At 43.9% G+C, this 17,642-nt stretch overlaps 2 protein-coding genes across 2 annotated transcripts in view; both read left to right on the forward strand.

Annotated features, from left to right (window-relative positions):
- Positions 1-5,969, forward strand: part of CCDC88C (coiled-coil domain containing 88C) — a 229,549-nt gene extending 223,580 nt beyond the window's left edge. The window contains exon 30 of the mRNA XM_031952347.1: positions 3,342-5,969. Coding sequence (XP_031808207.1) covers positions 3,342-4,373 — 1,032 coding nt within the window. The 3' untranslated portion in view covers positions 4,374-5,969. The remainder of the gene's footprint in view (positions 1-3,341) is intronic.
- A 7,983-nt stretch (positions 5,970-13,952) lies between these two features.
- GPR68 (G protein-coupled receptor 68) overlaps positions 13,953-17,642 on the forward strand; it is a 40,328-nt gene continuing 36,638 nt past the window's right edge. Inside the window, exon 1 of the mRNA XM_031952348.1 lies at positions 13,953-14,089. The gene's annotated coding sequence lies outside the window, so the exon portion shown is untranslated. The remainder of the gene's footprint in view (positions 14,090-17,642) is intronic.

Consider the following 17,642-nt stretch of genomic DNA (forward strand, 5'->3'; position numbering starts at 1 on the left):
TCACTTTATATTGTATATATTTTCTGTATACAAGGTTATTTTTATGTTTAGAATATAAACTTCTCGATGTGCTTTTGCCTTTGTATCCCAAGAACGTAACATGTTCCTTAAATGCCTCAGCTTCACTAAGCAAGGCCTTCAGCCAGGCTTGTGAAGTCTCTAGGGCTCCTTCCTACTTGAGACACATGACTGTACCCTGATAGGCACCCAGAGCTAGAATTATGAACCAGTCCCTGACCCCAGACACTGCTATGGGACTCTTGTATGCATCTCCTCTCTGGTTCTCGTCCCCAGTCCTGTGTATTACCTGACTGTGCAGAGACTTCCTTTCCTAAGTCTGTGCTCAGAAAGCTTACATTCTTTCTGGAATGCCTGTTCTTCCTAGTGGTACTAAGGGAAGTGGAAATCATCTGAGTGACTGGGAACAATAGCCAGACTGGTATTAAAGTTTGCCATAATCCTGAAATTATATCATCTCTATTCTGGACATCTTGCATTTCCACATATTTAAATTTGTTTTCATGATCACTGTCTGTCCTCAATCCCATTCCCATTCTCTGACCCATTGCTTATTCCCTTTTAGCGGCGATACAGATGATTTCATTGCAGAAGTTTCTGTTAGAAGCTGACTCACTTTACCCTGGAGTCTCAGGACTTGGGCCTTGGGCCTTGATTCATCAAGCGATGCTGAGGCTGGGAGTGGGCAGAGCTGGCTGGAGAACAGCTGCCCTGTATCTCTCAAGGGTACCATTCCAATGCCCAGGGCCCCTGACTCACCCTGTCTCAAGCAGGGTCATGGGCAGCTGACAACTCCTCAGAGCAATAACCAAATCACTTGTGCTTTCACTGCTTGGATATGGAGAGTGTGGGATGACTGTGACCTAGTGTGGGACTTGGTCAATGTGGGCAGCCAGAGTAGAGAATAATGCCTTTTGAGAGATTTGTAAAATTAGGTTCATACAACATACTTGGTATTGGCCTTGAAGTCAGGAGCCCAGACTCTGCCTTTTCTCTTTGGGACTTTTGACAAGTCATATCATCTAATATTTTCTCTGTAAAACAAAGAGTTTTAGTCTTAATCTCTTATGGCCCTTCCAGCCCTAGAATCCTATGTTTCATGTGAATCTCAGGTTTTACTAAACCTAGCAACTATAGCCCAGTCCAGTTCACCTCATTGGAGATTCCTTGCAAGTAGGAATGATTTCCTCCTTTGCATTTGTGTATCTAGTGCCTGACACATAGTAAATAGTTAATAAATGTTTATTGATTGGTACAGCTTCATCACCTTTAGTACAAAAATGTTGATAAAAGCTGGATTAAGCTTCCCTTTAAGAGAAGCACTGGACACTCACTTCACTAATAATTCACTGTTTGCTAAACCTACAGTATCAGCTGCTGGAGTCTCATTCTCACAACCTGCATGCCTTCATTTTATTGTCATGATTATTGGAAAGGGGTTGGGATGGTTTAAGGGAAATGTGGGAGAGAACAGGGCCACTCACTTGAATTTCTCACTTGAACAACCCCAAAGACTTGCTACTGTGATGGCTTTGAGAAGCTCCTGCAGATGCTACACATTGTGATCAAATCTTGAGTTATGTTTTCTTCCTTTGTCACCAGGTTAATGGTAAAGGCCTCATGTAGGGAGAAAAGGCATTGATTATGATTAGTTCTCTGGTTTGGACTGACCTGGTTTCTCAGCTCAGGTAGTGGGAATACCTGGTTGCTGCTGCTTGAGTGATTAAGAAATGGCAACCATTAGACTAATCAATCAGGATGTCTCAGTGTAATTCGTTTTCACATGCATCCCATTGATTATTTCTTCTAGGTTCTCCAGCTTTCTTATTCTGTCATTTTTTCTTTTCTTTTTTATTTTTGTAAGTTTATTTATCTTTAATATACACTGCTTATGAATCATGTTGACACAGAAAAATCAGAGCAAAAGGGAAGAACCATGGGAGAGATTAAGAGACAGAAAAAAAGAAGTGAACATATCGTGTGTTTCTGTCCAAAGCTCATTGTGATTGCTAGGAAATCACTGAACTAGTGAGAAGAATCAAGCCTTTTATAGTTGATCATCACACATTCTTGCTGTTAGTGTGTACATTGTATTCCTGGTTCTGCTTGTTTCACTCAGCATCAGTTCGTGTAATTCTTTCCAGGCCATTTTATAATTAGTTTGTTCATTATTTTTTTATAGAATAATAATATTCCATTATCTTCATGTACCACAACTTGTTCAGCCAATTGATGGGCATGTACTCATTTTCCAATTCTTTGTTACCACAAAGAGAGCTGCTACAAACATTTTTGTATATGTGGGTTCTTTCCCCCTCCTTTATGATTTCCTTGGTGTGCAGTTCCAGTAATGGCACTGTTGGGTCAAAGGGTATGCAGTTTTATAACCCTTTGAGCATAGTTCCAAATTGTTCTTCAGAATGGCTGGATCAGTTCACAACTCCACCAACAATGCATCAGTGTCCCAGTTTTCTCACATCCCCTCCAATATTTTTCATTATCTTTTCCTGTCATCTTAGCCAATCTGAGAGGTATGAGGTAATACCTCAGAGTTGTTTTAATTTGCATTTCTCTAATTAATCTGGCATTTTTCCTATCTGCTTTCCCTTTCCTCTATCTCCCTTTTTCTTCCCTCTTTTCCTACCTCCTCTTTCTTCTTCTCCTCCTATTTTCCTTCTCTCCTTTATCCATTTCTTCTCCTGCTTCCCGATGCAGAGTAGTTGCTTACTAAGATATTTGAAAGGAAGGTTTTAGGATGGTGAGCACTATCAATCTTCATTAGCCAATTTATGGATTATCTATCCCTTTTGCCAACTCCAGTTAATTCTGATACTCACATCTTCAAGGTGAAAACAAAAGGCAATAGAATTAAGATCAATCGGTTTTCTAATTTTTGACTTGTTGAATAGAAGAGAAAAAAATGTTAAACAGGATGCCCACTTGTTTGGGTTTCAGTCCTAGCTCTTCCACTGATTAGCTGTGTGACCTTGGGCAAGAGATTTTCCTTTTTAATTTTCTCCTCTATAAAACAAGGCAATTTTTCACAGGGTTCTTTCTGTCCCTAACATTCTATGGTTCTTAAATCTATTATAGAGTCTGATTCTATAGGTTATCCCCTCCATTCCCTTCCTGCAGCTAATCAGGGGAGGGTTTCCCACAAGAAACAGCGGGGGAAGCTCACTCCAGTCCACTTTGGCCCGTCTGTGTGCCTCCCGCCGCGTACTGCATGCAATTCCACCCGACACCCAAGGACAGAAAATGGATTTTCAGACGTGTCCCTTTGTGTTCTTGCTGACTTGAATTTTTCCTCCCTGCTTTTCCAGGATGCTCCCATGGGCCGGGACGACCTGCTGAATGACTACTTTAGAAAGGCCAACGATCCTCCTGCCATCGGAAGCCCTCTGGGCCCCCTGGTCAGGAAAGAGGGAGCAAAAATGCCCACCAACTTTGTGGCACCTACCATCAAAATGGCGGTCCACACAGCCGAGGGAAAGCTGCTGAAACCGGGGCAGTACGTCAAGCCCAACTTCCGACAGAGCGAGCCCGAGCCCCCCGCCGGCAGCACTCCTGGCCCCCTGAGGTTGGCCCCACCCCCCCAGAGCCTGCCACTGGCCAGGCCCAAACAGGCCCCAGTCCCGCCTCCCTCGAGTGCCCCCGCCGGGAGGAGTGCTTCACTAAGCAGGGCCTTCAGCCTGGCTTCAGCAGACCTTCTCCGGGCCAGCGGGCCGGAGGGATACAAACAAGACCCTCCCCAGAAGCTGGGGGGGGATGCCCACGGGGGGAAGGAGCCGGTTAGCCAGGCCCTCCGACCCCCCGTGGCCTCCTCCAGCCTGCACTCCCTGTCCAGGGAGAGGCCCCAGTCGGCAAAGGTCGGGGGCTCTTCTCAGGGCCCCAGCCCCCGCGCCCGTCAGTTTGATTCGAGGCGCTTCTCCTTGGCTCCCCCAAAGGAAGAGAGACTGCTTCCCCATCAGCAGGCCTCCGGGTCTGCCGCCATTTCCACGAGTGGCAGCGGGCCGGGCGCTTCCCAGCAACAAGAAGGTCTCAGTCCTGGACTCGGACAGCCTTTCTCCTGCATACCCGTCTCGGCGGCCAGGACCAAACCCAAGGGCCCCCCGCACTCTGGGGAAGTGGCCGCCATTGCCCCCGTCCGCATGGTGCTCCCCGAGGGGGAAGGGGCCTCTCGGCCAGGCCAGAATGACGGATTCACATCCAAGAGCCAGACTAAAGCTCCCGACTCGGCTCCCTCTCTGGGGCTGGATGACTTTGGCAGAGGAGGGGGCTCGAAAAGTGCCCCTGGGTCTCCCGAGCCCGGCGGGGACCAGCAGACTGTATGGTACGAGTATGGCTGCGTGTGACCCGTTCGTTCTAAGGACGCTTTGGTATCAGAGTAGGCTGCTCTGGCTTCTTGGGGTTTGTTTTTTGCCTGTGGTGCAGGGAAGAAAGGGGCAGTTTTAGAAAAAGGGAAGGGATTCTGAGGAGTTTTTTGTTTTTTTTGTTTTTTTTTTTTTTATCATTGAAATACTGTGCCAAGTCTTAAAAAGCGTTCCACCCCCAAATTTGTAACATGTCCTGTTTTATCTGCTGCTTCCAGTAATTTATTTCTCCTGAATGAAGTACACTTTAGCATGGTCAATATTTAGAATTAAATGTTAAAACTTCTCTTCCCTCTGTTTCAGACACTATCATAAATCCCTACTAAGACACTTAATTTGTTTTTGTACCTTTGGAACCAGTCTAAGAACAGATATAAAATTGAAAGCTGATTTGAAGTAGGCTCAAGGTCTCATCAGTGTGAGTACTTCATAGACATGACCTCTCCACACGTTAATAAAAGTCTTTTTGACTTATTGTTTCTCTCTCCCCCTCCCCCCAAAAATATATCTCTTGATGGCCAATTTTCTGATGATGATTTATACAAATTTAGCTAGTGTGACCTGCAGATAACAGACATATATTCTGTCACTAAGTCCTATACTCAGAGCAATCTCGATCTGCCCAAGCTTGCAGTCCCCTCCTGGAGAGAATGTTTGAAAAACAAGGTATCGGAGGGCGTCAGTAGAATTTGAGGGTTGGAGCAGGGTTTGTATTAGGCCCAGGTGAATCTCAAGAGGCAACTGAGAAGCATTATGTTACCAACCCAGCTATCATGGGGAAAATGTCCCAGAACTGAATTTATTTTTTTAAAAAATGATGCCTCCAGGCACCTAGATTTTACAAGTCCCAAGTATCCCATTGATCTTAATCCAAGAATTCTTTATTTCTTTTAACACTGGTGATAAATAGGGTTGGTTAGGGCCAAATGATTACCTGCCAATTCAAACCATGTAGCCTGTGCTTCTGTTCTCAGTACCCAAGACCAGAGTTGGGTTACCTTTTCTTTAATTTTTCTACAAACACTGGAGCTAATATGTGCTGGGTCTTAATGAAAAATGGCCCTGGAAAGTGAGAGGAAGGCTATATCTCCCAGGCCCAGCATTTGTAAATAACATGTAAATGAAAAAAGGCTTAGGGGCTTCCACCCCCTCCCCCCTTATAGGGGATGACTATTTCTCTCTCTGAATAATTTTCCAGAGTAGAAACCAAATTTCTTCTAATATATTATATATATATGAGCTATAAACACACACACATTTTGGGGAAGGGGGAATCTATTTATGTTCCGGTGGGTATTTTTCTTTTCTGTCAGGAATCTCCTTGACTCCTTTTATGTATCCAGTCAGATTCGTGTCATTCATTCTGTCTCAAAATTGTTTATAAAGGTGCTTTTCCTGTAATATATGAAAACCTGTTGATTTATTTTTTTCCTCCTAAAGATGTCCCTTTTGGTGATTTGCTGACGATCTAGTGAGAGGGATACAAGGAAACTGTAAAATGTTTATAAGATCACTTTAGGAGTTGCTCCTGGTAACTTGTATTAAACCACACAAGGACAGGATTTTAATAAAACTGCTGGAGAAAAAAACATGGTGGGCTCTTATTTTTGTATAACAGAATATTTCTTTAGAAAGAGTTGGCCAGCAGTTTTCTGTCTTTACTGCTTAATTATTAAGCTGTTTTCATTAACAATCTGGCTACAGGTGCTATTAGTGCTTGCTTTCCTGAGACCCTTGTTGACAGTCAGGCATTTTAAATGTTCTAAAGAGCACCGGGAAATATAGTTATACTTTTCTTTATACAATAGAGGCATTCTTGAAAAAGTGGATAAATTGAATTATTTCTTAATCTTATTTTTATTAATATTTTTAAATATTGTTTTCTTTTCCAACTATTTCCCTTGCCTTAGCCAGAGAGCTTTTTTTTGAAAAGAAACATAAAAACCAACACAATCAACCTTTTAAAAAAAAAATTTTCCCCAGTTACATGTAAAAAACATGCAAACAATTTTTGTTTATATATATATATATACATATTCATTTTTTTAACATACTTCCTTATGAATCATGTTGAGAGAGAAAAATCAGAAAGGGAAAAAAACGAGAGAAAAAATAAACAGAAGAAAAAAAAAAGTGAACATAGCATGTGTTGATTTACATTCAGTTTCCATAGTTCTCTTTCTGGATGCAGAAGGTATTTTCCATCCAAATAATCAGCTTTTAACAGCATATGCAGTAGGGCACACTCATATCTTTCTTCTACCTCTGCAAAAAAAAGAAAGAAACTACATTTTCTCTGCTCTTCTTGAGGAAGTCAAGCTTAATCATTATAGTATATTTAGCTAAATGCTAAATTTGAGGGTTTTGTACCTTATGTTTTATAGGTATTGTGTATGTTTCTCTGGTTGGTTTCTTGATTCTGTATCAGTTCATGTGAATCTTCTTGTTTTCTCTAAAATGGATGGATTTTGGTAAATTAAGTCTAATATTAAATATTCTTTAAAGAGATGTGCATTAAGAAAATCCAGTGAGTAGTTTTGTGATGTTAACTTATCACCACTCTGTAGTAAATAGTGAATTAAATTGGGCAGGACAGAGCACCTGAGTCCAAAATCTGATTCAGCTACTTGCTTCCTTGTGTGGCTTCAAGTCAAATCCAAGCCTCCCTTTACTCATCTGCAAAATATAAGGTTGATGGAGACTGAATGTAAATCAACACTTGCTACGTTCACTTTTCTTTTTCCTCCTTTTTCTTATTTTTTTTTCCTCTCATGGTTTTTCTTTGGTTCTGATTTTTCTCTCCCAATATAAGGAAATGTGTTTTAAAAAATGAATGTACGTGTATAACCAGAAAAAAAAATAGGTTTAGACTAGATAATTCCTAAGGTCCTTTATACCTCTCATATCCTATTTAAAAGGCAAGATTTTTATAAACATCATTTTTAACTGTAGAAATACAGAGTAAAGGAGGCATGATGATTAGACATATGAGATGGAGCTGGATTTTTTTTGTGGACTTCAAACTCTGTATGGACCAACAGTGAGACACGGTAACCCGAGAAACCTAGCATGGTTTTAGGTATAATGTCCGGAGCTAGGTGGTGCACTGGATAGAGCACCAGTTGTACAATCAGGTAGACCCCTTTTTATGAGTTCAAATCTGGCCTCAGACACTTTCCAGCTATGTGATCCTGGGCAAGTTCTTTAATCCTGTTTGCCTCGGGTTTCTCATTTGTAAAATGAGCTGGAGAAGGAAATGATAAACCACTATAGTATCTTTGTCATGAAAACCCAAATCGGGTCGTGAAGAATCATCCACAACTTAAAACAACTGAACAATGATGTCTGGAGCTGGGAGAAGAAAGAATCTCGGTAATATTAAGTCATAATTTATATCTGGGTGCATTACACTATTTTCACAACATTTTAAGGTTTACAAAGCATTTTGCAAAATCCCATTTCATCTTCACAACTCTGAAAGCAAGGTTTTCCTCTGTTTTATAGTTGAGAAGCAGATGGGGATTAAATTATTTGCCCCAGGATATGTGTGAAAAGCCAGATTTGAACTCTTTTCTGACCCAAGGTTCAGCACTCTTATCGATTTATATTATTATAAAAAAATTTGGTGAGGTAGTTGGGGTTAAGTGACTTGCCCAGGATTACATAGATGGAAGAGTTAAGTGTCTGAGGCTGAATTTTAATTCAAATTCTCCAGACTCCAAGGTTGGTGCGAATGGTTATTTCAAACCAGAAAGGACCATCTGGTCTGTCCCCTCTCTACAGATGAGGGCCTGATTACCTCTACACCTGAGGCCTGGATTACCTCCAGCTACAGGAATTCAAACTTGGGTCTTTTGAGTCCAAAGTGAATTTTCTCCAGTGTACTTGCCTCCTTTGAGTCACTTGATCAGTTAATAATAAAAATAACCAAGATTTATATAGTGTTTACTCTGTGCCAAGCATTGTTCTAACTAAGCACTTTATAATTTTTAATTCATTTCATCCTCACAATGACTGGGATGGAGGTGCTGTTATTATCCCTATTTGGGTATCAGAGGACCTAAACTTAAATTAATTTAATTTATGAGTTAAATGAATTACTTTAAATTCCTTCTCTGTGGCTACCTCTGTGAACATTAACCTTTGGGGGATTTAGTTCTTTATCTGAAAAATGGAAAGTTTGGACTAAGGTCTGTGCTCACCCTTCCTGGGTGGTTTGGAGGATATAAAAGATACAGTATTTCCAAGAAGTTGTATGCTATAAGATGGAGGGAAGCTAGGTGGTGCAGTGGAGAGAGCCCTGGGCTAGACGGGGAAATCTGAATTCAAATCCTGTCTCAAACATTTAACTCTTAAGTGTGATTCAGGCCAGGTCACTTAACTTTTGCCTGCTTCAGTTTCCCCAACTATAAAACAGACAAATTGATAATACCTTCCAAGGTGGTAGTGAAGGTAAAATAATATTTATAGTATTAATCAAATATATATAATGAAATAAGGGTATGGAATAGGCAAACATGTTTTATTAGGTCAAAGATAAACTGGTATCAGTGGCAGATTGTAAGCAGTCATAGCAGTGGGATGGGACAACTGGGCAGGCTACAAGAGACCAAGACAGGGTGCTATTTCAGTGGATCATGAAATACATAAAAGAATTGGCAAATGGCCTCTGGGTGTCCAGGGGGTGGAGATGGGGAGTGCATGAGGATAGAAAGAGGGAAATAGATATTGTGTGAATTAAGAGCACTACATGGAGAGTCAGGAAGACCTGAATTCAAATCCTACATCAGACACTTAATCCACAGTGTGATTGGCCAAACTATTTAGTCTCTCATGATCTCAGCTTTTTTAATCTGTAAAAATGGGAAAGATAATAGCACCTCTCTCATAAGATTGTCATGAGGAGCAAATGAAATGATATAGATCCAAGGCAAACTTTAACATCTCATTTGATCTTCACAACAACCCTGGAAAACAAGTGCTATTATTATCCTTATTTTACAGATAAGGAAACTGAGGCAAAGTTTAAGTGACTTGCCGGGTGTCTCACAGCTAATAAGTATATGAGGTCAGATTTAAACTCTCTTTCCTCATTTGTAAAATGGAGGTAATACCTATAGTATTTGAATCTCACAAGGTTGTGAGATGAATGTATCAAGCACTTTTACAGATGTAAAGAAGTATTTAAATGAGGTGTCATTATAGTTTTTTGGGAAATAACACTGGATTTAGAATCTGAGGACTCCAGTGTTGAATTCTTGCTCCACTGCTCTCTCATTGCATAATGTTGACAAGTCCCTTCACCTCTCTGGACCTTGGTTTTCCCATCTGTAACATGGATGAGATATTTGTGCTACCTGCCAGTGCAGTCAAAGGCGATTTTTGCTTTTATAATCCAATAGATTAATTTGATGTGATCCCTGTCCTGACACCTGTGCTCCCAGTTACCTTCCAGATGTAGCAACCTCATTATGCTCATGGGGGTTCTATGCTGACAGAGTCCTAGACTCTGTTCCAGGGTAGAAGGTCTGGCCCATCTCAGTGCTCCAGGTGTGTTTGTTTGAACTGCTCCTAAATGAGAAGGGGGGACTGACTCTGTCAGCTTTGGCATTTCCTGGTTTGGCAAGTGATTTGTCCAGTAACACAGCTGGTCACAGCTTGGGCACTTATCTAAGGCCGGATTTGGGGTCTGACTCTTAATACCCCACTGTGCCACATAGCTGCCAAGTTGTCACCCACAAAATGGGTAAGACTCATCCGAGCTCCTAGAAGCAGACTTGAGGATTGAAAAAGGATCATCAAAGAACTTTCTAACTTTAAAGTCGATAAAAATGTAAAATGCCAGTGTGTGGCAGGAATTTTTTTAACCTTAAAAAAAAAACTTTTTCAATTAATAAGCATTGTTTTCTCTCCATTCCATCTTCTCCTTTTTGTCTTGAAAACAAATAAGAGAAAGAAAACCCTTTTAACAAATATGAGTAGTCAACCGAAACAAAATGTTTTCCTTATTTTGCATCCTGAGGATATCCACCCTGCCTCAGACAGGTGAGAAGAATCAGTTCTCAGCAGCCCCTGGAATCCTGATTAGTTCTTAGTTTGATCAGAGTTCTCAGTTATAGTTTTATTGTGTGTAAAATGTGATGTAATTTGCTACTCTATGAATCCCCAGAGATCTGAGGATATGTTCATTGACAAAGAAAATGCACTTAGTCTAACTTAAAAGCAAAAGAAACAAAAAAACAAAACACCTTTACTCACCCTGTCCCGGCCTATGGATGTTTTGATACTATATCATTGATTGATTAGTCTTTCAACTCCTAACCCCAAACTAGCTTTGTCATAGGATATATGATTCAGACACAGGAAGTACCTTAGACATGATTTTATAGGTAGAGAGATGAAGGCCCAGAGAAATGGCATTATTCATCCATTATGTAGGCAATAAATTAGTCAGAATTCAATCTGGATCCTTAATATCATGGTGTAAGAAAGCTGTTCAGTCACTTCAGTCATGTCCAACTCTTCTTGACCCCATGGGGAGGGACCCCATTTCCTTCTCCAGATCATTTTACAGATAAGGAAACTGAGGCAAACAGAGCTATATGACTTGCCCAGGGTCACACTTGGGTAGTAAGTGTCTGAGACCAAATTTAAACTCAAATCTTCCCAACTCCAGGTTGGGTATTCTTCTCTTCATTTATATCCACTAGTGGTACTAGTGGTGGTGAGGGTGGTGGTAATAGTAATAGTAGCAGTAGTGGTAGTGGTGGCAATAGTGGTAAGAGTGGTATTAGTAATAGTACTAGTACTAGTAGTGGTGGTAGTACTGCTATAACAGTAGTAGTAATAGTAGTAATGGTACTATTAGTGGTGGTAGTAGTAATAGTAACAGTAGTAGTAGCACTAGTAGTGATAATAGTAGTTATAGTAGCAGCAGTAGTAGTGGTAGTAGTATTAGTAGTGGTGGTAGTAATGGTAACAGTAGTGGTGGTGCTAGTAATAATAGTAGCAGTGGTGGTAGTAGTACTAATAGTAGTAGTAATCATAGCAGTAGTAATAGTACTTAATAGTAATAGTAGCAGTAGTAATGGTATTTAGTAGTAGTAGTAATAGTAGCAGTAGAAGTAGATATAATGGTAGTAATAATAATAATGGTAGTAGTAGTAGTAATAGTAGCTACTGATAGTAATGGTAGTACTAGTAGTGATAGTAGTAGCAATAGTAACAGTAGTGATGGTACTAGTAAGTGTAGCAGTGTTGGTAGTATTTAATAGTAGTAGTAGTAGTAACAGTAGTAGTAGTAGTAACAGTAGCAGTAGTAATAATACTTAGTAGCAGTAGTAATAATACTTAATAGCAGTAGTAGTAGACAATGGTACTAGTAGTAGTAATAGTAACATTGGTAGTGGTAGTAGCACCAGTAATGCTAACAGTAGTAGTAATAGCAGCATTTAAGGTAACAGTAGTAATGGTAGTAGTAATAGTAACAGTGGTAGTAGCACTAGTAACTAATAATAGTAGCAGCATCTAAAGTAACAGTAGTAGTGGTAGTAGCACTAGTAATGCTAGCAATAGTAGTAGCAGTATTTAGGGTAGTTGTAGTAATGGTAGTAGTACTAGTAGTGGTGGCAGTAGTAATAGTAACAGTGGTAGTGGTAGTAACACTAGTAATGCTAGTGGTAAAAGTAATAGTAACAGCAGTAGTAACGACAGTAGCAGTACTATAGTGGTGGTAGTATTAATAGTAACAATAGTAGGAGTAGTAGTACTAATAACAGTAATAGTGGTAATAGTAAACTATGATAGCTAATATAGTGCTTCATGGTTTGCAACAAACTTCACAAATATCCTTAGAAACAATGTGTTTGCAAGTCATGGGATCTGTGTTCTGAATCCAGCTTTGCTCTACATGTGTAATTTGGGGCAAATCATGTACTTTCTAGGCCTCCGTTTTCTATCTATAAATTGAGGTTTGGGCCACTGCTTTAAGGTCACCCTTGTTACCAAGTGCTCCTGCAGGGAGTTGAACCTGGCTTACAGCTCTTGAACTACAATCCTCGTACTTCAGGTCCAGGTTTGTTGCTTTTTTCCCTGGCACCATCCGCAAGGCAATGGCATTCTTTTGTGGCTCTAAACCCCGGTGTTCTCCATAAGTAGAGGATGGGTCTGACAAGCTGAGGAGCTGTTTCAGAAGGATAAATTCTTGTTCTGTTTACAACTGCCACAGAATAAATCCAGTCCAAGTGTCTGGAGTCCCATCAAGAAGGGATGGCTTTCGGGTTCATGAATCTCCAGCCCAAGGAGACTCTTGGACATGCCCAGGCCTCTGCAAAGAGTCAGGATCTGTGGGAGAGTGCCGGGCGGGCAAGCAGCAGGTACCAAGTCCCAGCGTGTCAACGATGTGCCTCATCAACGTCAGAATCGAGTCAGCTGCCCTTGGATCCGCACCGACCTCCTTTCCTTGTCTAACATGTGGGAGATGGATTTGGCTCCTGCAATTAGGGGTTTCTTTTTTAAGCAGACCCGTATTTTAATAGTATGACATTTTCATTCAGGCACCAACTTTTGCAAAAATGTCAAAAGGAGGTTTTGAGTTCTCAAAACAAGGAGAAGGGGGAAGGGCTGAGCCAGGTTTGGGGATGAAGCAACTAGAAATGTGTTTTCTTCCTGGCATTTGCCCAGTAGATGAAGGGGGGGGGGGGGGGAATCCTAAACACTCCACCTCAACCATATCCTACTCCATGGCTGGTGGTTGCAAACTTTTTCCCTCTTATTCATCCTCTTTCCCCCCTTTTAGAGATGAACTTTAATGGTCCAAGTTGAAGGACAGCATTAGCCTTGCAAGGCTGAACAGAAGAACCGAAGTTGAGAAGGGTTAGATTCCAATAAAGTCCTTATGGTGAATTTAGAAACGAAAAGGATAGAGGTTATTTAGTGAAACCAGCTTCATTTTTTCTAGAGGGAGAAAGAGGAGGGAGACAGGGGCAGAGACCCACCCGCTAAGTCACACAGCTCAGAAATAGCCCAGCTGGGATTTGAACCCGAGTCCCCTGACTTCGAAACTAGTGCATTTTAACTCGAATGGAAGATGAAACTCTAGTGGCCTCAAAGCTTCCTTCTGGGTGTTGGTTAGGAAGAGTTTGTGTCCTCCTCCTTTCTATTAGTGTCCCAGTTTTCCACCCCCCCCCCCCATGACTCCAGCCTCCCAGCGGAGCACGGGGCCCAGGCAGGCGGGATCCCAGACCGGGCTGCCCGACACCCGCGGGAGTTGAGAAGAAAGCCCGTGGGCTGGAAGGGCAGAGCGGTCCGTGGGCGCGCGCGTGCCCCAGAGCCTCATCTGCTCCCTCCCGGGCGGGCCTAAATCACTTAGAAGGTGCTCCCAGGACGCCGGGCGGCCCGAGGGCCGGGCCCCGGACGGGCCGGCGTGACTCCATCTCTGGGGGGTTGGCCCCGCGTGGGAGGGCGCTTCGGTGGGCGGAGGGCAAGCGCGAACGTGGGACAGCCCCGTGGCGGGGCGCAGCCGCCGATCCCGCTGTCCGGGCATATGACGCTGGCTGCTTGCTCTGCCCCGGAGCCAGCGCGTGTATGATGTGTGTCGGCGCGCCCGCCCGCGCCCGCCGGACGCCGGAGGACGCCTCGCCGGACCGGTCCCGGGCGCGCTGAGCCCGCCGCCGCCGCCGCCGCCGCGAGCCTCTCAGGTGCGTCTCCTTTCTCTTCCCAGCGTGCTCAGCGCTCCGAGCCCGGGCCGGGGGACGCCGGCGGGGAGGGCGCGAGCCGCGGAGTCGGGCCTCGGGGAGAGCCCTCGGGCCGCGCCGGGGAGAGGAGACGCAAGTTTGCATAAGTGTGTCTTCTCCGGGCGCGCGGGGCACACGCCCCCTCCAAAAGCGCGCCCGTCGGGGGAGCTGGAAGCGGGGAAAGGGGGGGGGCACACAGCTCCACACGGACTCGGAGGGAGAGATGGGGGAACGGCGCGCGCGCACACGGACACACACACCCGTCGGGGGAGCGGGGAAAGGGGGGTGGGGCACAGCTCCACACTGACTGGAGCTAGAGATGGGGGAACGGCGCGCGCGCACACGGACACACACACCCGTCGGGGGAGCGGGGAAAGGGGGGTGGGGCACAGCTCCACACTGACTGGAGCTAGAGATGGGGGAACGGCGCGCGTCTTCTCCCCTCCTCCCCCCGGACCTAGATCTGAGTAAGGGGTCCTGGAGAAGGGGTTCTTGGCCAACAAGAGCAGCCTTGGGGAGTCGCAACGGGAGAGGAGTCTGAAATTCGGCGAGGGAAGCCGGAGGCCAAGGATCCGAACTGATCAGCGCCTCCTGTTCCCAGCAGGGAGCCCTTTCCCCTTCTCCCGGCCGAGGCGCTGAATGGCTCCGCGGCAAAGCCCCCGCGCAGCCCTGCCGGGGCCGTCACTCTTTCCCTCCTCGTGAGCCGCTGACACTTCCCTCCCGGGAGCTTGGGGCAATCACATTTTCCTCTCGGGAGGCCCCCTGGCCTCGGCTTTCCGTTGGGACTGTTATAAATAGAAGTGGAGTTCGGGGTGGGGGGTGGGGGGGCGGAGAGGCGAGGAGGACACCAGCTGCCTTCTAAGCCAGCATGGTCGGAGTATAGCGAGAAATGGGTCCCTCCGCGGCTTTTCTAAGATCCGAGATTTCTCCTGACGGGGAGAATTGTCTCCAGGCTTCCTTCAAAGGGTTAGCTTGAGTTAAGTCTGGGGGATCTTTATTCCCAGAACTACCTTCTGTTGAAACTTCTTGGAAGGCGGAGAGTGCAAGGATTACATGGACAATTCAGGAACAGATAATTTAACAATGTCATTTTAGCTAAATTTCAACCCCCTACTTTCATTCTGCCGTTTTTTTTCCTTTTTGTGTCCCTATGGCTTAACAGAATGCCTGACACGTAACAAGCACTTAATAAACGCTTGTGGACGCACTGAGCCTCCATTCAGTCCTTAAGCCTCACTCTCGTCTTCTTCCCGTCACCTTATTCCCTCCAGGATCACATATGTCATCGACATAGACCTCACCCCATTACAATGCAAGCCCGAGAATGGGAAGTGGGAACCTTTTCCCAACCCTTAGCACGGTGCTTAGCAAATAATAGGTGTTTAAATAAACGCTTGTTAACTTCTTTCATTCTACCAAGGCTGAACAATTTTTGAAGGATCTTCCAGCCTGCGAGGAGGACAAAGCAGGGATTATCGTCCTTATTTTACCGAAAAAGAAATTAAACCTCTGAGAGGTCCTTATTTGATTAAGGTCACATAGTTAATAAGTGGCAAACCCTGGGATAATACTTAGGTCTTCCATTTTCTTTCACTTAAAGTTCTACATGTTAGCACTGTAAGGAATAAATTTATGTTTTACAGATAAGGAAACTGAGGCTCATAGCGATTAATGATTTGTTTAGAATCAAGTGAATTCCAAATCTTCCTAAATCTGGTGCATTGTCCACCAGGCCATGATAGCTCTCCTTTAGATTTAGCCTTCTTAACAAGGTGCCTTATTGAAGACAAAAGAAAAAAAACTGCCTTCACTATAATTTGGAAGAAATCTGCCCCCCCTAGATTGGCTGTGATCAGCCCAGCGCTTTTCTTGGGGGGGAAGGAGGAGGAGGAGTCAGACTCCTTAGCTGGAAACTAATCAGTTGGATCCAGGGAAATTAGCAACCTCTGGTTTAGCTCAATGCGCTTCCCCGGTTCTCTACATTTCCCCAGGGCAGGGTTGTGTGTCTGGGACCAGCTCTCCAGTGGTTGAGAGTAATTGCTATTACATTTTACCAGGTTATTAGTTGATTAGAAAGCTTTAGGGGAGGAGAGAGGCTGGCACTTTAATAATGGGAAGGTGGATGGCAAAGGATGGTGGGAAGGAACCCAACAGTTGACCATAGAGTTGGGCTGTATGAGAGGGCAGAGAGTCCCACTGGAGTTTAGACCCTAGAAACTTGAAGATCAGGGGTTTTCTTCTATAGATTCCCTGGGGACCTGCTTGCAAATAGCTTTCTGAATTTTTAGCACAATCAGAAACCTCTTCTCCTACCCCTCACCAGACCCACATCTGCACCTGCCCGGTTCACACTTCTCCAACATTTGTATTGATTGGCATTGTGAAGTTGGGTTACTCAAGTTGCTTCTCTGTTCCCTCTCAGGCAGTGGATTCCCCAAGGACACAGACTGTGTCTAGACAATGTTATTAATGCATCCATTCAACCAATCCTTATTGGACAATTTCAATTTAATAGAGTTCTGGTGGAGAGGACTGGCAAAACAATGGGATTTGACCTCAAATGACCTGAACTTAAATCCCATTTCTGCCACTTATGACAAGGTCCCTCAGTTTTCTCATTTGTAAAAAGAGAAGAGCGGGCTTCATGAATGGAGATAATCAATTTATAAACATTTATCAATCAACTTCTATTCACCAGGTCCTGTGCTAGACACTGGGGATAAAGATAAACTGAAAACAGGAAAGAGTACCTGCCTTTGATGAGAAGTTCCTGAATAGTGGGTGTGTTGGGCAGAGAGAAATTGAAGAATTGATCAAATTGATCCCTGGGACAGTTGGGGAGAAGGCACTGAGAGAGATCAGTTTAGCTCCGTGGTCCCACTCTGGGGAGGTCATCCAATCAGAAATCCAAGCCATATCAACCCCCCCCCCCCCGAGACCTCCCCTCTGTAGGAGTCTTGGGCAGCCTCACCTTGCTGTCAAAAATGCCAGGCATGTCCCTGTAAAATCTACATATGGCCTGTGCCATGCTTCTGCCCTCCACTGGTCAGTCCACCCCCCCACTCTTCCCGGTGGTCTCTTTCCCCCACCATGCTTCATGATGTTTCCCTTTGACTTCTCTTCCTTATAGCTAGCTAACGCTTTTAGGGTGCTGAGTCCCGTTCAGGATTGGCCTGCCAGCTAAGGGTGTGCCCCAGTCTCATGGGGTGTTTCCTTTCTCCACAAGGGAACTTACATTTCCATCATTATTAAAACCCTTTTCTATGCTCTCCCACTCTATTTCATATTTGCCATTTCTGGTGTCTGTTGTATCTTATCTTTTTGTCTGTTCCCTAAATAAACCTGCTCTTTGCCAAAGAGAATGGCCATTGTGAATTCTTCACAAGACTGGACCCCAGCATTTGGTGCCTGCCAAAATCTGGTGTCTGTGTCAGAGCCACATAATTTGGGAGTTTCTGTGAGACACAGGAGGAGCCATATAAGTGGACACTAAATACAATCCAAAATAATACAGGGT

The sequence above is a fragment of the Sarcophilus harrisii genome, chromosome 2, assembly GCF_902635505.1.
Source record: "Sarcophilus harrisii chromosome 2, mSarHar1.11, whole genome shotgun sequence".
NCBI classification, from domain to species: Eukaryota; Metazoa; Chordata; class Mammalia; order Dasyuromorphia; family Dasyuridae; genus Sarcophilus; species Sarcophilus harrisii.